Here is a 23,773-nt window from a genome sequence, read left to right on the forward strand (position 1 = left end):
AAATAGGAATAAGCAAGTTAGATTTATGTAAGGTGGAGTTTAGTTCTATTGATTAGATCAAAAGTCGCCACTGTTACTTTTACCTCGCATAAAGAATTAATGAGAGTTGTGTCAAGAATCAAAGCATACATGGTCATGAAGGGAATATTAGTCAAGATTCTTACTGTGTTTGTGAGGTCAACTTATCATATCTATTTTAACAATTGGATAAAGAGCAAATTTTCAATATAAGCTTCACTCTATTGATTAGACGAACCTTTAAAAGTGTTTTTGATACAACGAGAGCTCGTTTTAGAACAAAGAAAACAACGGCTTACTTAGCGAAAGAAATTAAAAGGAAGCAGTAAATCCTTGAGTAATTGGAAGTCCTTTGCAATTCACGCGAAGAAAAATCAGCTGATCATGTTTTATTTTCTCTTATTCATCAGCTTTTGAAGGAGGATACCAGGATTGATATTTTTTTTTCTTTTCTCCTGGGAAGGAGGAAAGAAGAAAATATCTTGTTTTGTCATGCGTGCACTGATTCATGCGTAGGTGTTTTTTTTTTATGGGTTTAGTTACTTTTCACCAACAGTTTCAAGCTTCTCATGCTGACTTGGTCAATCACATTGGCATCCATAAAAAATAATCAGTAGTAGCATTTTAGTTTGCTATGTTTTGTTTAATCCTCACTCATTTGGCAGAAAATAACAATTCTCAAGAAATGAATGAAAATATTGTATGCAGTTGGAGAAGTTGGAATATTTCAGTATATCTGTATCCTATGTATCTCAGTTTTGGATGGATCTTGTGGAGGTTGTGTTTAGTTTTCGGTTAGGACACAATTTTTCCTTATTGCTTGTTTTGAAGCCAGTGAAATCTGATAAGCAGGAGCAATAGTGTTTTATAGCGTAGGTCATTATTTTTAATCAAGTGAAAGATAATATTTTGTCGGACATAATGTTTGGAACTACTGTCTGATAAGCTCCTTATCTTAATACGTTGAATAGGAACCAACCACGCCATCTCTTTTATTATATTCCTTGTCCATGATTGTTTTCATCTGTAAAGTAAGGCGCAAGCCTAAGTGCAATCCTTGCTAGTGTCTTCATGTGAATTTTATCCCTCCTTTTCAGAACTAGTGATATTAACTAGACATGAATTACATTTTGAAAATAATATTATTATTTGTCCTAACTTTTTGTCATTTTGAATTTAAAGTTCAGGATGCATAAAGTGGATGTTCCTTAAAAGTGGCTAATTTTAACTGTTATTGAACATATTCATTGACCTCATTTAAAGGAGAAAAGAAAATGGAAAGATATGTATTTAGACATTTTTATCAGGTGAATAAAGATAACTTATTTGTAATTCTACCATGATCAAATAGATAGAATGTCAAATTGAGCACAAAGAAGTCCTGTAAAAATTCTATGGATCTCTGTGCATTAATGCCTACAATCAGCTGTAGATTTACAATTCTAAAGTAGCACTCTGATTGTCAAAAATTTACTTTTCTGATGATCCGTAGATAATGGCTCGACCGTCGATCATGCATTAAAGTTGGCATTTTTGGACATTTAAAGGGAATTGTGGGTGCAGTCAAGCCAAAGTCTGGGGATTACAAGATTCATTTTTAACATCTTACTTGCTAGAAGAGCATATTTTTCCATCCCAGCAACAATTAGTCGTACAGATCTATCTATCTTTGCTTAACACTCAATGATTTGTTTGATAATTTCAATGTTTTTCGCCTGTTTCTGACATATACCCCAAAATGTGTCGGCTTATATCTTGGCTATTTTGTGAGTTTAGTTCATTTTATTTTGCTTTTTTGCCTTCAAAATAAGAAAGCTGAAAAAGTATCAAGAACATCAATCTATTAAAGTGCTGACTGAACTTGGGAAAAGACTGATATATATATATCCAAAGGGAAAATTTTCATTATCCCTATTTTCATGGTATCTGAGTTTTTTTAAGTCCTCCTAGTCTGTCATTTATTTCTAGAATTTATTCCCTTTAAGGAATGAACAATTATTACTCATTTTTTTCTTTCATTGTGTTATTTGTTTATTGGTGTATTTTTATTTTTCAGTACAATGCATGCTGTGACAGAAGTCTATGTTCAGCATTCTGTAATTCTTTCCTATGTCAGCTTTGTCATTGGTTGGTTGTACTTTGCTGCATGGTCAATTTCATTTTATCCTCAACTATATACAAATTACACCCGAAAAAGGTAATTTTTTTATTTTACAAATATCTTCAACAACCACCTTCAAAGCGAACACAAATAATTTATTCTAATATGAATGATTCAAATTATCATTTTGGTTTACCGATCTCATTTCTTGAGTAAGGCTCCTTCATGATGTTTGAATAAGTTTCTGGCAGAGTGGAAAGCACAGAATGAACCCTCCTATCTCAGTCTAAAAATAATCCTGCATTTACGGTTTCTTAGGACTAAGCCGTTTATACAAATATTAGGTAATATAAAAACAGCATGTCAGAGATTAGCCAATGTGCGTTAAATTCAGCATAAAGCTGAAAATCTCAATACAGAGGGAAAAAGCTCATATGAGCACAGTTTTCCCTCAAAGAGATATGCTGTTTGGTGTAATACTAGTTACGTCCATTCAGGACGGCAACTGCAGACGCATTTCAGCCTTGTTGAGCCAATCCTCAGTGCAGTGCAGCCTCCTGAATTTTCTGCCACCAAGCTCGAGAGGTCGTGAAAATCAGCCCGAGACTTGGGCAAGCGGACGCTGGCAGCAAGTAAACTTGCACCATCTAGTGAGCGATTATCCAAACAGCTCCGCATAAGCCTCGGCAAGGCAGTTTTACACAAACTGATTGCAATGGAAGCACGGGTCATAAGACAGTATGTTAGAGTCTTTTGCCAACGTGCGTTAAAATTCAGCATAAAGCTGAAAATCTCAATACACTTTATGCACTCAATACTTCCTGAATGGATGTAACTAGTGTTGCACCAAACAGCATATCTCTTTGAGGGAAAACTGTGCTCATATAAGCTTCTTCCATCTGTATCAAGATTTTCAGCTTTATGCAGAATTTTAACGCACGTTCGCAAAAAACTCAAACATACTGTCTCACAGCCGGTGCATCCACCGCAATCAGTTTGTGTAATATAAAAAGCGGAAAGAGAAAGTGCTAAAATCAAACAGTCTGTTTATTCATGAGCTATAACTGAGTTTAAAAGTATCAAGTATAAAAAAAAAAAAAATTACAGAAGTATGGCCTTGTAAAAACGATTTGACGAAACATATCCCCTTAAGACTTACAAACTTCATATAGTTAGCGCGGTTAGAAGACGATTGTAAAGGTACCTTACTTGTCGCAAGCGCTAAAGTTCTTTTTTCTGGCTGTAGATTTTTCAAAATAAAAATGATCATATCTCAGCTTTACTTTAATTTTCAAGCATTTACTTCACATCAGCAGCAGCATTAATTTTTAATGTCCGTCTTCAAATTTTTAACTCACAATACAAGTTAACGTCCTTTGCTCTCTACCATTTGTTGAATAACTTGAGTCAATCATTTGAATGAAATTTGAATTGAATTTTATTTATTGAAAACGATTATTTGAGTTTTTTCTTGTTTGTGTATATTTAATTATTTTGTTTCTTCTTCCCTCATTATATTTTGAACATGACTACATCACTATACCATTTGCATAACACAAATATTTCTAGCTATTTAATTCCATTGTTATTCCTTCTTATGTTGCAGTGTCGTTGGTCTAAATTTTGATTTTCTGATGCTGAATCTAATTGGATTCACCCTGTACTCAGCATTCAATCTCGGGCTTTATTTTTCACCTACTTTCCAAGTAATTTCTCAAATATTCTCCAATTAATTTACCTAGATGTAACCTTTTTTTATTATTATTATTGGAATATTGAAGAGTAATCTCTCAATGAGAGTTAGTGATAGTGAGCTACAGCTATCACTGCTGAGTCAAAATAAGGCTGGCTTGTATGTAATTGTTTCTAGGGATCTAGAACTGAAGTAGATACTAGCATAGTATAGTCGTGGACCGGTCAGAGTATGAGTTCTCCTTGTCAGAGTTGAAATTAAGACTTTTCATGGATGAAATGAATGTATAGCAACTAGAAGTATGTGTTTCGAAAGTTTCAACTGAAAATTATTTCTACTTGATAAAATAACGAAACTTGAAGTGAAAGTCTATGGCCAAAAAACCTACTGTTGTCATGACTGCTTGAGATCCATATTCTCCCATCATGCTCTGCGGAAAAGGACTTGTCAATTATGCGCCTCTGCGCAACTATTCCTTAATCTGAGACTCTCATTTCCTGGCTGGGAAATTAAGTTGTTCTCTGTTATAAGAAGGGAAATGCGAGTGCCCACTTTACCTCTAGATTCTTGATTGCTTCTTATAATTTTTGACCTTCGAAAACTACAAGTAAGAATCTGTTACAAATTTTAACCATGGAAATATAATGCTTGCATATTTTGAGAGCGCAAAAACTACATACCACTCTATTATAGTACTCTATCTGGATGCTTAGCATAAATTGCATCATGTAAGCAAGCATGGCAGCAACATCATCCTTTGTACAATCACCACACTATTTTTGACTTCTATTTGTAGGTTAGCATTGTACTTTTGTGCTACATCCTGAATAAGGAATAATTAAATGACATAAATAATTGAAAAGGATAAAAATTAGATCTTGAATCCAAGTGCCTAGCAAATACTGCCATTAATTTTGGAGTAAGCTGAGCTTGTAAAGTCCAATTTTTAATCCCACTTTGATTAACAACTATCATGAATGCACTTTTACGCATCCCACTACAGATTTTACTACCACATTGATTACTATGTAACATACCAGATTTTTAGCGCATACTTCAACCCTCCCTTTTGACCTCCCAAATTTATTGCACTCTTGAATGACTTTTCTCTTGGCTGTAGTTGTCAAAAAATGAAAGTTTTACTGTTAGTTTAGTAAATCACTCGTAAGCTCAGTTCATCTTTTAAGACCATGTGACATAGTATAGCAAATTGGCTCAACTAACAGACATCAACAGGCTCAATGGCAGACATCAATTTATTGTAGGTGAAACTTCTGTTTTGACCGGTGCAATATTTATTATCCTGAAATTGATTTTTGCAACTTCAAATCCTGAAAGATCCCGTATATCTCCACCAATTCTTCTTATTAACCTGAGAACCACATGTGATGAGTTATTTCCTCTCATTTCTTTTTTGTGACCTCATAATTTTATTCAAGTATTGATTGAAGGTTGTTACGTCTGGATTTCATTCTTTTATTATTTTATGTTCTAGGAGGAGTATTTCCAAGCCAACCCTGGAGGTCTAATTCCTGTGGAGCCAGCAGATATTTTCTTTTCTGTTCACGCTACAATTATTACGCTTTTTACAATTTTTCAATGTTTTATTTATGAGGTATGATATAATGTTTTTAAAACCCTGTAACTTTAGGTAAGTAACTTGACTGATGGTTAAATTTTCCAGAAAAGCTTTTTCTCTGGCTGACTGAGATTTTTCAGAGATCATAATGCTGCAAGCAAGAACAAAAATACAATCTGCTATCAGGATAAAAAAGTATTCTTTTTCTCAAAGAATGTAAAAGAAGTAAATCAGAAGATTTTTTTAAAGAGTTTGCACTGCATCAAACTACCTACAAAATTACATTCTCATGTTAAGTTTGCATAGAAAGATTGATTGCGCCTCAGGCCTCGAAGGGGGGGGGGGGGGATCAATGACAAGTAGTTAGAGAGCGTAACCCATAATTTTCTTTAGTAGAGAAAGACTTTGCGTGAATTTTTAATTGTCAATTGTTTTTTTGGTCAATTTTCTGCCCTCCCGTGAATTGCGAAGAACTCAACATTGTTAAAGGAGGAAGGAATTTGTAAGTTTTTTCAATCCTATACCTGTAAAAACATTCACATAATTTATGAAGCTCAAATTTTTAATATTGAACAATTATGGGATGGTAAGAAAAGTATTCAAAAGTCAAAAGATTTAAAAAAAGACCAGTTTCGAGCGGCATTGTGAGAGCCCCAAGCTTATTATGTGGAAGAAGCTCCTAAACAACATACTCTTAATTTTTAAATTTTTTACCTCTGTTTCAAAATAATTTTGGCTTGATGTCCTTTCCCCTTGTCCAAGCTCTGCTGTAAATTAAAGCATTGTTATAAATCTTTACCAAAATAATCGACACTTTAACAAAAATGCTTATTTTCTTGCTGCTATGAAAGAATCTAATGTGCTTTAATTTTTGTTACAGAGGCGAACCCAACGAGTATCTTATACAGCCTTAGGCTTAGTGTCTATTTATGCTGTTATCCTGGTAGTCAGTGCCTGTTTTACTGCTTACAGTAAGCTCACATGGCTCGATTTCCTGTATATTTGCTCATACATCAAACTATCCATCACCCTCATCAAATACATTCCTCAGGTTAGTGATTGTATCAAGAGGTCTCAGTATGTACATAGGCTGTCCCGAAAGGGACCTGGACTGGTTCTGTAACTTCAAAACCACGATAGATATAGACATGTTCTTGGTTTTATTCTAAAGATCAACTCAATACCTATCGATTAAGACCAAGATCAGAGCAATCGGATAAAAATTGACGGAGTTATGGCAATTAGAAATCAGTGAGTAAAGTTTACCCCTACGGTTTTTAAGGAAGATTCTTCATTGACGATATTGATATCTAAAAGAATGATCTGGTATTGTGTTTTCGACCGAAAACTTCCATGTAATGCTAGAACAACCTGGCAACATTGCCCTGTGGTGGTCGGCTGTTGCCAGTTGTCATCGCCTGCCTTTGGGCCAAGAGTCCAAAGGGCAAAAATCCCTGACCGACCGGACGCACCCTGAATGGGTGGAATGTCGCACTTGAAAGCTTCGTGGATGCCCCATCAAGACAACGCGCGGCCTCACAACTCGAACTTCATACATGAATTTATGAGTAAAAATGAAGTTGAAACAATCTTGCATCCTCCGTATTGCCCTGACTTGGCTCCTTGTGATTTTTGAGTGTTTCCTGCGCTCAAGAAGGAGCTTCATGGGCAAAGATTCGAATCGAGGACCGAAATCCAGAATGCAGTTCAGAACTTTTTCAACTCTATCCCAAGGGAAGAATTCAGGAAAACAATGTTAGAGAAGTGGCAAGAGCGCATGGGTAAGTTGCTTCCGGTTTAATGGATGGTACTTTGAAAAGCAAAAGGAAGTTATGGAAGATTTGGAGGAAAGCGGAAACGAAGATTAACTTTTTGAATCCTGGTAATCGAAAAATCTTCCTTAAAAACCGTAGGGATAAACTTTACTCGCTGATTTCAAATTGCCATAACTCGGTCAATTTTTATTCGATTGCTCTGATCTTGGTCTTAATCGATAGGTATTGAGTTGATCTTGAAAATGAGACCAAGATCATGTCTTCATCTATCGTAGTTTTGAAGTTACAGAACCAGTCCGGGTACTTTTGGGACAGCCTATGTATTTTTAAGTATCAGTTATGTTTCATTTCTTAATCATTGCTTGTTGATTGGTCAAAACCAGCAACACAATGCCAATAAGTTATCTGTGCTGATTTGAATGGTGACGAGTATTCAGATAGAGAACAAGATCAGTATAGGTGATCTGGTTTGATGCTGCGGTGCTGAGGAAAAATACTATATGAATATTTGAGAGTTGTCATTTAATTTTTTGCACAATCTAACCTGCACATGGCTACACTCATGCATTCCAAAATCTGTAAATACATCAGAAAAATGCAAAAATTCTGTTCTCTTTACCATAAATAGTGTTAGGTTAAAACTTTTTTGTGAAATACTCTTGAGCACACTTTGATTTGGTTTTACAAAATTTTTTCTAAGCTAACGAGTGTCTGTATCCAATGATTGACATATATTATACGTTTAGGGTGATCTTAAAAAACAGCCCCTAGCAGGAATTTTAGAGGCTCTAAAAGAATCTCATTGGATTCTCAGGGGTAGATTTAACAAAGAAAACCTGCAGTCAGTCAGTATTTCATAATGCCTAGCAGTTTTCCTCCAGTAACAGTTGCAAAGATTGTGACTAAAACTCGTTTAACTCTACTTTCTTTGGAAAAAAGGAACGAAGAAAAAGAAGAAGAAATTTAAAATACTCTTTATATCTTTAACGTTTAAAATAAAGTAATTAATAAGTAAAATGTATTGAAAAAAAATGACCGGGATAACAATCGTAAAATCTATTACACTTCGTTTTCCATAATTTCTTCTTTTTCTTTCGTTTCTTTTCTCTCTCATTACAAATATTCTGTAATTTGAACGGTAAATTTTTATAAAAATTAATATTCTATTGTCGGCAAACTATACGGGATGATCTCCTGAACAGAGTGCTAATAGATTGGCATGTTTTTCATTGGTTAAAGGTCTCATTTTAAATTAGGTTTCGTTGAGGCTGAACGATTTAACTTTTGATTAAGTCTATCTTCGCAACGTTTAATGTTCTCCTTGCAATGATCGTGGCAAAAAAAAACTCTGCACCTAAGACATGGTGCGCACATATCTCTCCGGCATTGGACGCACTGGTTCCCCGTGGGGACACAATTTTGGGGTTTAAACATTGATAATGGCTCGGTGTCAGAAAATGAGAAATTGTCACAATGAGGATCGTTTTATTTTCTTGAGTTTTGATTGAGAGACTTCATCTGAATCAGAAACATCAATATCTAACTCGTATTCACTAAAACTGTGTTCGCTGCTTTCCGTTGCAGTGATTAATGATTATCCCATAGTGGTAATGCTTGTTGCGCATAAACCATACGCACACGCGAACCCATTTTGAATTCTGATTTATGTCCCGGTGGTACCAAATCAAGCTCTTACGAATGCACATTTGTAGTTTAAAATCCTACTCAACAAGCACAAAGTACAAGCATGTTTTTTTCTAAACCAAATCGCGACCGAAGATCATAGAACTTGCGACCCGAAATGCACCTCACCCACCGGTCAGCCAACGCGCAAGGTAAATTTTGAGAGAGACTGAAGTAGACTTGGAAATTAAAGGGATAACCTGACGCGACCTCTCCAAGTTTTACAACATTCCCACGTTTTCCATTCATTTACAAGTTTTTGTTCAATACTTTTGTCTGATTATTAGGCCATGAGATGTGGAAACCTTTCAAAGAAAAAAGAGGTCTTCGGTAAGCAGCTAGCCAGTTTTGACGCCCGAAATCATGCAGTAAATGCAGCTGGTACGATTTTCTCGAATTCTGGTCGTTTTCATATATGCCGATGAATGCCAGACTTCAATCGCTGGCACCGGCAAGGAGATTGCCAAATTGATTAAAAGTCGCTGGAGCTTTAAACACAGCGCATATAAGCAGATCATTTTGCCAATTTGGTACCAATGTTGGCATTGTAAAACACGAAGAGGCATTCTGTTGATGCGTATGGAAAGGAGAGTGAAAGCCGATCGGGATTTTCCCGAAAGATAGAGGCTGTCCCTCGAAGAACTGACCATTGAGTGCGGGCGGATGAGTAGAATGGACGCAGGTAGCGCCGCTATTAGAAAATATAGTGGCCTGTCAGGCTTGATCACCTATTTGGAAACAACAATGTAAGTCAATTAATATCAGTTGTATCAGAAAAAAATTTCCAACGTATAATTTTCTTCATCATGAAAATGGTAAATTTTGTAAAATTAATGAAAAACTTTAATAACTTTGTATTTTTGGTCGCAGGCTTACATGAACTATCAGCGGAAAAGTACAATGGGCTGGAGCATTGGAAATATCATACTGGACTTTACAGGAGGGACATTGAGCATGGGTCAAATGCTCATCAATGGATACAATTATGGTTTGTTTTACTTGAACTTTCTGAGCTCAGTTCATTAGTACAATTTAAAGGAAGGCTTAGAGGCAATTTAGAATTGCTCGGTAGTTTATGAAACAAGTCCTCGTAAGAACAAAATCTTCAGGTAGAAAAAGGAAGACCATCAAGAAAATATTTTGTAAAAACTAGTTGAGGATTGGCTGACGAAAATATTGCTTTAGTTAGCACAAATAGTGTTGATAGTTTTATTAGATTGTCATAGAATTTTTTCAATTTAGCGTTGTAAGCTTTACGCCAAGATTTTGTATCTCAGTAGCACTAAGCTCATAAAGAGTAAAAAATTTCTTACACCATACTCTATCATCTGTACAGATTTTTTTCTCATACTGGTTAGTAGATGATGATTTACTTAATTTAAAATAGTCGGTAAATGCAGGGAGAAGATCGCTACAAGGAAGACATTTTTGATTAATGTCACTACATTTCAAAGCTATTAAAAGTGCACAAAACTTACCAGATAAGTAACGAGCAGTCTGTGAAGTGCCCAAGTTTTGAGGAACAATTTTATGAAGTTTTTGTTGGTAAAAATAAACCCAAAATTGTTTCTGCAACTGAGATATTTTAATTAAGATTACCCTCTTTACCCAAGTGGCATCTTTCAACGGAAAAATCGCGATGTTTTTAAATTAAGTTCCGATTTTCCCAAGATATTCTGGTGAAAAAATCGCTAGGATCATCCACATATGAGCGATTTTATCTCTATAAAACCGCGTTTGACAAAATTGAAATTTTATCCCAATTTATTAGGATTTTTTGTTTGATAATATGGCGACAAATCGCTGTCAATAAAATCGCGATTTTATTGCCAATTTATGTGATGTGAACACAATTTATTGCAAATTTTTATCCGATAATATTGCAAGAAATCAACATTGCCAAAATTGCGATACATTCTCCGATCAAATCGCAACTTATCACGATCATTGCTTCTTGGGTAATCGACTTTTCAAATTTTGTTTCTTTTTTTTTCTTCTTCTTTTCTTGGTTTGTCTCTTGATGGCTTTGATCCAATCATATACGTATCGATGTGGAGATGCTCATCAGTAGTTTCAAATTCTAAGCAGAATTATCATATTCCAAGCATTTCTTACCATCATTCATGCTGTAATGACATTCTGTGACATAAAATTGCTTGAATATGAATTGGTCCCTAAAAGCAGGATAAAATTTGTGATTTTTTTCTTCTTTTTATTTCAGATGATTGGAAATCTATTTTCGGTGATCCAACAAAATTTGGATTAGGATTTTTCTCTGTCGTGTTCGACATATTTTTCATGATTCAACATTATGTTTTGTACAGGTGAGTGTCAATTTTATTGAGAGTGTGTCTCCGTCTTTTAGATCGGACAATTTTGTTGCTTTCATGTTGCTTACATTTCATGGCTGGAGTGAGTTCCTTCTTATTTTCATGCTTGAGCTTGAAATAAAATTTTCCACGAGGATTTCACTAGGAGACCACAGTCACTCCAAACTCTGTTCTTTGTGTGAGACATTGAACAGCTTTTCTAAATCAATTAACTATTCTAGTACATAATAACAACAAACATTCTCTAGAAATTTTCAAATACCATTACAAACAGTCTCCATAAAATTCAAGGGTGCAGTTTCTTCAGTCAAAATATTTTCTTAATATGAGAATAGTAGTTTTGAATGTCCTAATTTTTTAAAATAACTGAGCGTTAATAATGTAAGTTGTGCAAGTTGGAGAATTTTTTTATGAGATCCTGAGTAGACAAATTCCCTTGGGGTTCCTTTAGCTTGTAGTCTCCTTGCATAAAGGCTGTAAGGTTGAAACCTTGCTGTTAGGTGATGGCAAGCTAGCAGCGAGGAAATATATTTGCATTCACTGGGGGTACGAGAATCTTGAAATGATGTGTCATCTTACTTTTAGTGTCATCCTCGCGGTTAGTGTTGACAGCCTTGTACTATTCTGTTTCTTTATCTTTTTGCTACAAATTATATATTTCTTTCACTTTTTTCTTCTGCCTGTTTTGAAACTATGTAGTTAGCTTATCTGTATTTTGTATTGTCACTTTCTAATAATGTGAATTAATTTTATACGTAGCTGTTTGCAGTGGGTTTCACAAAAATTCTTTTTATTTTATCCGTGCCACTTTTTTTTTATGTTTCAATAATTTACATGTTTGAATTTTGTTCATGTTTTTTTTTGTTCTTATTTATTGAATTTTTTGTGTTTGATTTTTACTAATTTTTCCTCTCGTATTAATTTCTTTTCAGCATTAATTTTATTTTGCAGCTCGAATCTAGACCTAGATCCAGATCCTTTAACCATTTTCATAATTTTCAGTTCTTTATTTCTGTTGAATGTTGTAACTTGCTGTCAGCAGTAAAAATAATGACACTGAAGAAAATTGTGTCTGGAAGTTTCAATTGCAGGTATTTGTTCAATGTCAAGCATTCCTCTCACTATTTTTTAAAGTATTGAGAGAAATGAATTGGAAGAAGTATATTTTTAAATATACCGATAGGGATTTAGAATGTATCAACATTCAAGGCGCGATTCTGCTGGACGTTTGCTAGCCAAATTTTGGCGGTGAATTGGAAGCAGCGCTGCTCGGAGAGCGGTGTTGCGTGCTATTTGTATAGGACGGTCCGCTGATCGACGCATTAGTGCGCCAAAATTCGCCTTTGAACGCCTAGCAGAGTTGCGCCTTTAAAGATGTACGATTACATTTAATTTCAATGCATTGTTGCAAGCAGGAGTGCAAAATATGTCCAGTATCATCATACTCGTATAGCGGCTGATGTGAGGCGAATCTTAGGTTGTGAGGCAAAATCATAACTTCTCGAAGGAAGTTCTAAAAATCAGAGGGTTCTCAAGTATCAAAAGTGAGACAACTCTTAACTTTTGCTGGGGGCAAAGTAGCTGGATTGCAAGAAATAATAATCAGTTTTTTGAGCTTTTTGCACCTCCGTACTCAGTTGAAAACAGATTTGAAAAATGTATATGTTTGTAACAAAAAATGATTGGTGTGTTTAACTAAATTACTTTTTTTTACAGGACCAAGCCTTTTGTCTTATGTACATTTTGAGATCTTTTACAGTTAAAATAAATCCCAGCAAAATTTATCTTACTGCAGGAATTGTTGATTTGCTTCAAGTATTTAAACTTTCACCACTACACAAGAGTCAATATGAGAGAACTCCGATATGAAAATAGTCAGTAAAATATACATTTTTTTATGATTTAAATATCAGAAAGAGCAATTTTAAAGGATGTAAAATAACATACTTTATAGAGCCCCTAAAATGTGTTGCTCTTACTTGCATTTCTAATGACTCTCAAGAGAAAAAGTCTTGCTAACTCTCAAAATGTACCTGTGTCTAACACACTTTGTTTAGTTAAGACCTCATTTTATTCTTACTATTGATCACTGACCATTATACATTTTTTTGACAGGTTCAGACAAGATTACTAACTGCCTTCTCTTTCCAGGCTTCGTATTCATGTTCCTCTTTGTGTTCATTCAATGAATTAAAATTGTTGTCTGCTTTTACTGGAGCACTGCCAAATTCTGTTTGAGTTTCCCTTTTTAATGTATGTTGTTTTAAAATTATTTTTCACAGGACACAAGGCGTGAAAGAATACGATCTCTCTAGTAGAATATAGTTTGCTATCCAAGATCTATTTTATGTTTTAAGCTTCAATCATAGATTGTTCTTTAAGCAATGTAAACTATGCCCTCTTTAGCAGCTTTGTTTTAAGACTTAAAAGTGTTTAGCTTAGCAACTGCGCAGTTTTATTTTCAATTTTTAATGATTGTTGTTAAGTGTTATTTTAAATATTGTAAAAATATATTTATTTTTTTGTTTTTGTGTTTTTTCATATAAAAGAGAAAACAGAGAGTCAAATGTGTTGCTTTTTGTATACTACTCCAGAATAAGAAGCGTGTATTATGAATCAAGCCTCATAGTTTCCCCAGGAACATCTCTTTCTTGCATTGTTTTAATTTTTTTTTTGGTGTTTCTACAAGTAATCAGTCGCAGAATATGCTTTACATCTTCTTAGTACGTTATCCATGGCTAACTAGAACCTACTTACTAAAAAAAAATCCGTAGTAAGATTTGCTGAAGATGGATCTATGGAGGATTAGTCTATCAAGTCCTAAGTGCATACATTTTAAAGCAATGTGAACGCTAAGCATGAGCAAAAGTCATTTGCATTAATGGAAAATTTACTCAAAGCAGATGAAGTTAAAAATCATGACAAAAATTGGATGGATTTAAGTTGAACAGTCGTTCAGCTGAACATTCTTGTTGCAAAGTTTCAAAATCTCAGCTCTTACTTCAATTTACTGAGAGGAAACCAAACAACATTTCCATTAAAAATGTTGTCAAAATAACCTTCCTACGAGCAAAAAAAAATAGCAAAAATTTTCGAGATTTTTGTATGCTGGTTTTCTTCCAAATAATTAAATAAAAGATGAGGCTTTGAAACATTCTAATGTAGACGTGACTGTTTTCCTGACACTACATTAATAGTTTTTGTCACTTCGTCATCCCTCCATTAGTTCCCGCTGGACTTCACCCTAAAAATGACATGAAACTGATTTAGTCAATCCCTTCTCAATCTCCGAAGGTGCTTTAAAATGCAGGTTGAATATACCAGAATTGCCTCAAAGTATTATATTTTGATACATATTTGAGTGTCTTCCTAATCATAATGCGAATCTACGATGCTCAATTCTAAAAGATGATCAGTTAAGTAATGGATCCGTCACAGAGTTGTGTATTGATGGTTTAAGCTTATAAATTTTGTTAGCTGTAAAGCTTATAGTTCTTAAATTAACACAATCTGCCTGAACGTCAAATTTCTACATTTAATATTAAGGGAGATATCGCCCATCAAAAAAGGCAGCATATGATATCATCCATAACAGTGGTGCATATCAGAGTCTCTTCAATCAGGCCAGTTTTACATCGAACAACCAGTCCAAATATGTGTATCACTTTGTGATGAAACAAAAATTGAAGAAACTATGGTATTTACTACTGCGGTGGATGATGGCAAAGGTCATGTTGTTTGATGAGTGATATCTCTGTTAATATCGGATATACATTTAGAAACTTGGTGTTAAAGCGAAGTTAATCATTTTTTGCCAATGTATAAGCTTAAACAAGTAAACCATAATTCTGCGACCAGCACAACTGAGTCGTTAAAAATAGACAAAAAAAACTTGTAGCAACACAGCTTACATTATGCGCTGCTCCTGATCTGCTTTTTTTTTTTTAAATTTTCCTTTCTTTTCTCTCCTTTAAAATATTGTGTCCTCTGATTTACCCAACCAGGGAAAATCTGCAAGTGTGTCACACATTTTTCCGAAAACGCGTTTTGTGATCTTGTTGTCAGGTCACTTTCCTTGGTGTATTTGAGTGGTGCTATCTCCTTTTTGTTTCCCTATAGTTTTGTCCATTAGTAAAAACAGTTAGCCGTATCCATTGAGATTTTTCTTTTCTTGATATTTTCCTCACCTCAGATTCAAGTTCTTGATGCAATCTATGAAAATATTCCATGTCTGAAAGGTTCAGTGCTATTACGTAATTGTTACATTTTCCAAGTAATTCTAGGTGATAACACTGTGCCAGCTCAAAAATATTTGATGCATTATTTTAATGAATGGTAAAATTTAAACAAAATCAGTCTATTCTAGGTCTCCCTTGACACAGTGTTAGTACCGCGTAAAGTTTCTGCGTGGTATTTTTAAAGTTAAGTAGCCTTCTATAAATTTCTTTTAGTACCTCTAATTGTTTAAGATTGGTATTGATGACCAGAATACCTATCAGTATCGTTTCTGGAAAATTTAGAAATATTTTTTATTCTTCCACGGATTCTTTCTTATTTATGAGAATCAAGAAAGGAAACAAATGACAAAAAAAAAAAAAATGATGGAAACTTACTTAGATTGATAAGTTCATATTTTCAGCAATATGATGAAAAACCAGGAAAAAATGGTTTAAGTCCAGAAAAAAGTTAGGCCATTCTTCAAATACATAGTGCTAAATTTCGGCTTTTTTAACCTTCACCTTCCCTTCGTACCGTTTTTGTAATGTAGGTCCCTTATCCTTCATCACGCAAAAATCAAATGGCATTATGTTGTCCTCATTCTCCGTCCACCTTAGAACATTACATATTTTATGAACAGCCCCAAGTTTAGAGCTGAGCGCAGGTTAATTGTCAGTCTTTTTCTCAAAAAGTATCTATATTTGTCTACGCAATTGAAGTCAAGCTTTCCAAGAACATTCCAGTTTTAAATTTTGAACGGTGAGCATGTGCTTTGGTTGAGCCCAGAGTCAGATATAAAGCAACGAGAGACAGTGGTTCTCCAGGTATTTTGTTTGCATGACAAACTTTCAAGCTAAAAATAATCATTGTAATGAATTTAATTTCACTGTATTTCTCCTCATATCTTTTTAAATAGTGCCGATCATGTTTTTCCGTCATGCTTTCTTGGTTTGCTTTAAATTACACCATTTAAGTTCCTCTCCTCTCCTTCTTTTCATTTTTGTTTTATGAGCAACACTTTCTTTACTCCTGAAATTATCTAAGCTTGGCTATGCTTAATTGAAATGTGCATGGTTTTACTGCTCAATTTTAGTTCTGAAAAGTCTTGCCAAACGAAATATTATAGTGACTTACTTACATGAGCAAGTCAGAAATTTTTTTGAAACGATAAACTAACATCTTACAGTTCTACTGTTGGTCAGTAGAATTTTAATATCTATCAGCAGGAAATTTTGGAAGGTTTTTTTTTACACGGTACCTAACTCTTTATTGAATTTTACAAAAGCAAATTCTTGTCCTTCTCAAAGGAGGTGATGCAAGAAACGTAGCTTTCGAGCAAAAAAGCCTCAAAAAGTCTAAATGTAGGTTAAAAAGAGAATTATTCACACTCATGCATGGTTAGCAGAAAAGAAACATAAAAAATTCTCTCAGCAGGGAAGGAATCTTCCTTTCATGTACGTGTCCCAAATGAACGTAGTGCAATATATGATTGCAGTTATAGAAGGACTTAAAAAAGATATCGATGAGAGAGTTGAGCTGCGCTCTTGGTGGCAAACTAGTGGTTCTAATAAGACCTGTTTAAGCTTATTCTGTCATTAACTTGCCGAGATATAGATTTTTTGAAGTGACTTGTCGTTAGACCGCCGATGAGATTTCCAACAAAATTGTTCTGTGGATGTAGTAGAATTTTAAATGAAAATTCAAGGGAGAAATCCTTTGATTAAATATATCTTATGATAGAATGGAAACTTCTGGCAAAAGTGTATCTTGCAAAAATGGGCTATCAAAGGAGCTGCTGAAACTCTTTATGAGTTGGTTGCTGGCGACAGTCGATTTTAACAATCTTTTGCATGAAGCATCGTTAGTCCATGAAGTCCGGGGAATACCTATAAATTCTGCTATTTTTCGGCACAGAATATTGCACTCTACTATACTTGGAGCTAATTACTATTTTTTTGTGTTGTTCCAAAATTGATTACTCGTCAGCTTTAAACAGCAACTAAATATTGTCACACAGAAATGACTTGCTCATCGTTCTCAATCTCACCAATTTTTTTTTTTTTTTTTTGAAGGCACCTCAGAACATAGACAAATATTTCCTAATGAAGTAGTCACAAATATGAGGCATCATTGTATGTTATTTATGCTTTATGGCATATAAAATGATTCTTAGTTTACTATCATAAAATTATTTCTGCTCTAATTTTTAATTTTTGTTCCATCCAGGGATTCCAGCAACTATAGCGATCTTGACAAATAAGCTAATAGTAACATTTTTTGTAAAATTTTGGTATCCTAATTCTTTAAAGAATGCTCGTTTGTTAATTGGTTACAATCTAAGAAGAAATAAATTACACTGGTAAGTACCTTCGAAAAAGTTTTACCCTGAAACAAAAAATAAGTCAATGCATAAAGATGCCCCTGAAATTCTTTCCACGACATGGCGCTCAAATGTCACAACAAGGCTGTTAGGACCCAAGTTCAAGAAAGAGTTTTTAATGCATCCATCATATTTTAAAAAGTTGACTTTGTAAGAATTCCATCTTGAATTAGAGAATGTAATTTAACGAAGCGCATCTGAAATCAGCCGAGGTTATGGAATGAGCTGTACCCATCTATTCCTTGACAGACAGCTACAGAGTTCCAATGCGTTTGGCATCGAAAAGTTTGTTTCTCACCATCAAACGTGCCTCAAACTGAAAAGAAACTGTGCTAAATCATGGAAGAAGTGCTTCACGTCATAAAATATTGATTTAATTTAAGTTGCATATTTATAACTCAGTTTTCTAGGAAAATGTTGCTTGTAAAGGCAGAAAAACTTTGCTGATTTTGGGCGGGGTGAGAATTAGTGAGCAGAAACTATGTCAATTAGTCCAAAGTCCCTGCAATCAGTTGCAAATGAAAATATTGAGTTTTAGTTGCTGCATATTTGTCAGGTATATTCTGCGTACACACACATGAAAGTCACTCCTCTCCAAGGTATATTCTAAACTCTCCAAATATCTACAGTTTTTTTTTTTAATTGGACGATTTTTGCAGAAATAGCAAGAGACGTGCAAAGACTTATTGAACGCCCCTTGTACATATGGACAGACTCATGCACCTGGAGATTATTCATGAATTGTCTCTTGAAGAACCAACATTTGTGTTTTTTCAGTGGGCCTTCCTTGCTGTGTGTTTTTTTTACATCCTTCTGATGCTGAGGCTTAACTTCTAGAGATAGACAATTTTTTTTGGTCAACACTGAAGGTTTTTGGATTTAATCACATGTTTATGTATGGGAACCATTTTAAGCATCCTTTTATCTAAAAATCTTGTCAAGATCTTAGTGTAGCTGAATTGGTAAATGCAAGAAAATGGTCTCCTTGTTTTCCCTCCAAGTACCTAGACTGATTCAGTGCCTATGTCATTTGTTATTCAATACATTTAATGAAATCTCCCAAAGATACTGGGCTGTTTTAATATTGATCATTTTGCCAAGCTTCATAGAAGCAGCATAATTAAATAGTAATGTACTAATTGCCATAGACACTAAACCAGTCGATACTATTATTTTTTGCACACTTTTCTCTTGCCAGAATGAAGAGTCTCTCCACTTGGCAATGAATTTATCAGATTTTGATTTCAATTAGTATCCGCATTTTTCCGTGGTTAAAGAATTATCTTTTACAGCACCCAAGTAGCAAAGTGCAACAAAAATATTGAAATAATAAAATTTCAATTTCCACAATGAAATTTCAATATTTTTACATCATATTTTATGAATAGATGTTGATTTTAAACGGTGAATGGAATTAATCTCATGTGTTGGGAAGGTCGGCAATGTGCAATAAAAAAGAAATGTGCAACTTGTTTAAATTTTATTGCAATAAATTTCAATTTAAGAGAGCCCCTTCAATTGGTGATTTGACAAAATACGTAACACTCCTATACATACAAAAACAATAATTTTACTATGTAATTCCAATTTACTACATCTTGTGCTGCTTGGGTAATCAACAGCCGACCATTTCCAAGGATTTCCTCAGTTGAGCTGTGTCATTGAGTTTGAATAGATTTCTTTCATCCTCTTTTAAGGTACTTCTGTAATTCAGTAGTATTGATGCATGATTTAGCAGCATGCATTGTCATGGAATTAACTCTTTTGCATGCATTCTAAGCATCATTTGTACTTATACATGCATGATTGATCTTCATGCATGATTTTCGGTCGAAGTAGTGATGCCATAATCTTTTATTTCTTTTCTATCAGAATTTTTAGTGTTAATTTTCTGAATTTTTTTGTTGCTTGAATCCACTATTTCTTGGTAGTTTTATAGATTTTTAATCTTGGATCACCAGACAGGGTTAGAGCATAAGCACCTTAATATTTGTGACCTCATCAACATTTTATGTTGGATAAAGAATGCACATTTACAATTTGAAAAATTGACCTATACATGGTTTATACAGACGCTTGAAAATACTTAACTTTAGTAGATTTTTGCCCCACATCATCTTTTTCATCTCTGGAGATCCCATTGGAATTAGGGCCGAATTTAGGGGGTGGCCACATGGGCCGCGGCCCATGGCGACAAATTTTGCAATTTTTTTTTAATGTAGCTATAAGGAAAAATCGGATTCAGAAAAAAAATACAAACGAGAAACGGTGACAAAATTTCTCATTTCCTGAAAGTATATCTCTAATTTTGTCGTCTTTCTGTGATACAATAGACAGCACTTTCAATTAGTCGAGTTAAGACTAAGAGAGAAACCGAACGCGGAATTTGGCCTGGTACGTCGCGGCGCAGAGAGCAGTTATGACGAGAACTTGAGATGAAAAGGAGAAACCCGCGGCGCGGCGGTCGGCATGTAACACATATTAGCGCCTACAAGACTGCATGAATACTTCACGCACTGCGTCAAAGACAGTGCGGTCGCTGCGGTCAGCAGCGGGCGGCGGCACGGCGTAAAACGCATAGCGCCTACAAGACTGTAGGAATACTTAGCGCATTGCGCATACAAAGCGCAAACACAGTGTGGTCAGCGCGGCGGCGAAGATTAAAATTATTAAACCACATTTATGTTTGTTCTTTTTCTAAATTTTTTCGTTCATTTCATATATATGTTTCTTTTCATATATATTCAAGCGTCTGTAGGTACAGCAGCCCAATTGTTGAAATTAATGCCGGCACGACAAGACTATGGGAGTATGTCTTGTCTCATCGTGCCGACATAGCCAGTTAAAGTTTCAACAATCCGGCTGCAGATTGCTATGTTTAAGTTAATTTTTCAAATTGTCCATGTGTTCTATTTATGAGTCCAGGTTGTTATCTTGAATATTAATTGGGGATCATAACTTCTTTCAGGGGCTTAGAACCATATGAACCACTTCCTGGCACCGACACTGAAAATTCAGAAAGACCAAATATTCCCTCTGAATCCCCTGTGATAGCAGATGAGAATGACTGTGATACTGCTCAGACAGACTAAATTGTTCAGGTAAGTATGCCGTAGTTGCAATTGGTTTTTATTTTCTGTCAGACTGAGGTGCCATTTTTTTTCATGAATTTCATAATTTCAATGTTTTTGGTTTGCCCCTTTATTTTTTATACTTCATTAGACAACTAAGTATTCTAGTTTTGTCTTTTTGAAAAATTATAAGTAATATTTTTTAATTTTGGAATCCGCCTCCAGACTGCTAGTTTATAAGATAAGTTTCACTGTTGGTTTTTTCTCATGATTCCTTTGAACTAAGCGAATGGATGAACCGATGAATGACTGGACTTTCTGGAATGAAATGTTTTCTAAGGTTTTTTTTTCACCTAAACCCATTTTGTAAAAAATGTACTTCTTTGAGTGAAATGTTTATGAAGCCTGCATGCTAGTGTATTTGTCTTGTTATTAGTCTGATACGTGGAACCAATGAAATTCAATAGTAGTCCAATTCACTAGCTCTTTAAGATAATCAAAAGAATGTTTCCGGTGGGTAACTATTCTCCTTGTTTGCACCAAAAATTTAGTATACACTCAAATATTTATACCCAAAATATTTTCTCTTTATTCACATGTATATTATCTTTTTTAATCTTTTTTTTGGCTGTGAATTTCTATTTGTGAAGTCATTCAGGAAACCAAATATTTACACCCATAACTAAGAATTATTACTCTTTTACTCTCATTAGAATTATGTACTTTTATATTGAGTTTTCAGTTTGACCACTCCGTCAATTTTTACTTTGAATATTTTACAAGCCTCTTATCTTATTTTAAAGGTCAAAATAGTGGAAAACAGAACATTCAAAATAAAATAATCTAAGTACAAAACACAACAAGTTAACAAACACAACAGCGTATTCTTTTTGAAAGAAAAAATGAAAGATTGAACTTCTGAATAATATTCAAAATTGGTCATTTTACACCCCGTACGAAAAAATTCTACTTCTCTTTCAATAAGACATCAGACCTTCAGTATAGATTTTCTCTCTTCATTATGTGCTAGATCATTCTTATTTGTACTTGTGTGAGTATTTACTAATTTATGTAAGTCTACCTTTTTTTCATAAGCAATACCAATATAAAAATACCAACGCATTTTAAATGTTCACTTTTTATTATTAAGAGGTGTGCCGCAAGAAAATCTTTCAAAACTACCTATATTTTACGAATTAAACAGAGATTAATGTCTACATGATCGTTTTTTGTCTCTCTTTTTTTCACTGACTGGCATGCTCTACTGGTGTGCTCTCTGAATCTTTCGTTGCACCCAAGTTGAATAAATTAATCCATGTATTATTCTCGGAGTTGTGCAAGGTTGCCTACCCAGCTCCTGTCCCTAAAATTTTGGTGGCAGATCAATATAAAAGCCGCCATCAGCAGGGCCGGATTTGCCTACTTGCTGCCCATGGGCCGCCTGTATTTTTCCGCCCCCTTCTCATTCGTTTTGAAACATCAATAGATCGTATTCGACTGTGGTTCGATGTATCGATTGATTCAAAACAATAGAACATGACCTCGAACAAAAATTTTAGGATTCAATTTGGAAAAGCTGAAAATGAGAAAATTCCTAACAATTTCACTTTTCATTGCCATTTGGTACTCGAGAGAATAAAAATTCGATCACATAAGACCCGTTACCTCAGATTTCTAAATTGACTTTTGAGGCTGTGGTTACATATTGAGCCAATCGATATCAATGTAATCTCACCTGTGTGATATGTCGAATACGATCTATAAAAACCATCAAGTGAACGTGTCAGTGGGGGAGGGGTGTATGAGACGCGTTTACTCGTGTTGGGCACATTTTTTGTGAAAGCCCTGTCAACACTAACAAAAGCTCAGCTCCGTAAACCCATCCCTGTTTGGACAAGGCCTCCCATTTATAAAAAAACGAACGAAAAAATTATGAAAGAACAAACATAAATGTGGTCAATAATTTTAACTTCCGCCGCTGCGCCGCGCGGACCGCACTGTGTTGGCGCAATGCGTGAAGTATTCATGCAGTCTTGTAGGCGCTATGCGTTTCATGCCGACCGCCGCACCGCTTCGTTCCAGGTTAAATTGCGTGTTCGGTTTCTCTCTTAACTCGACTAATTAAAGATGTTGTCTTTTGCATCACCGAAAGACGACAAAATTAGAAATTACTATCCTTTCACTCTCAGGAAATGAGATATTTTGTCGTCTTTTCTCGTTTGTAAGTTGTTTTCTGAATCCGATTTTTCTCTCTTTTTTTGATACCTACATTCAAAAAGATTGCAAAATTTGCCGCCCCTTACATTTTGCCGCCATGGGCCGCGGCCCATGTGGTCACCCCCTTAATGCGGCCCTGGCCATCAGCATAGGGAAAGGAACAAGATTATGGAAAGGAAACTTGCAATCTACTATCAAACCATTTAAAATGATTTTTTAAAACTCTTTCATTATTATGTTGTATTACCCCAATTTTTCTGGGCTAATATCTGATAACTTAAGTATTGTGCTTGTTTGTTTATTTTTGTTTTTGTTTGTGCTGTAAGCTTAAACTAGTAAAACTGAAGTAAGAAACTGAGTTTCCTTCAGTTCAGCAGATATGCAATTTGAGATGCATCGAAGTAATACTGTCGCCCAGCGCGGCGCTTAATGCAGAGCGGATCAAGCATGGGGCTCTGTGTCACAAGTCCATCATTGTAGAGGATACAATTTAAATACAGAAAAAAACAAGGAATTGAGTTTCGGGAGCCCCCAAAGGAAACCCGTCGGAGCCCTGTGAACCACCCGTTAGAATTTCCATGGTGCTGAAGCACCCTAACACCCCTGGCGAAACCGCCCCTGCGCACGACCAACCAGAGCCGAATCCAGCGATTTGGCCACACAGTATTTCCTCAATTTAAACCTACGTTAAATAATCGATTCTTGTCG

General features: G+C 35.0%; 1 protein-coding gene across 8 annotated transcripts in view; it reads left to right on the plus strand.

Moving 5' to 3' along the window:
- Positions 1-22,065, plus strand: part of Ctns (lysosomal cystine transporter cystinosin) — a 43,485-nt gene extending 21,420 nt beyond the window's left edge. For 6 of the 8 annotated variants that reach the window (XM_019060216.2, XM_019060220.2, XM_019060217.2 and 3 more), the window contains exons 5-11: positions 2,075-2,215; positions 3,726-3,825; positions 5,308-5,427; positions 6,272-6,442; positions 9,720-9,837; positions 11,071-11,173; positions 20,746-22,065. In XM_019060216.2, coding sequence (XP_018915761.2) covers positions 2,075-2,215; positions 3,726-3,825; positions 5,308-5,427; positions 6,272-6,442; positions 9,720-9,837; positions 11,071-11,173; positions 20,746-20,869 — 877 coding nt within the window. In that variant the 3' untranslated portion in view covers positions 20,870-22,065. Of the gene's footprint in view, positions 1-2,074; positions 2,216-3,725; positions 3,826-5,307; positions 5,428-6,271; positions 6,443-9,719; positions 9,838-11,070; positions 11,174-13,461; positions 13,741-17,623; positions 17,757-20,745 lie in introns of those variants that run through there. The other 2 variants (XR_002010151.2, XM_019060221.2) reach the window with 2 other exon arrangements.
- Positions 22,066-23,773: the final 1,708 nt, after the last annotated feature.

This window comes from Bemisia tabaci, chromosome 1 (genome assembly GCF_918797505.1).
Source record: "Bemisia tabaci chromosome 1, PGI_BMITA_v3".
Lineage (NCBI taxonomy): Eukaryota > Metazoa > Arthropoda > Insecta > Hemiptera > Aleyrodidae > Bemisia > Bemisia tabaci.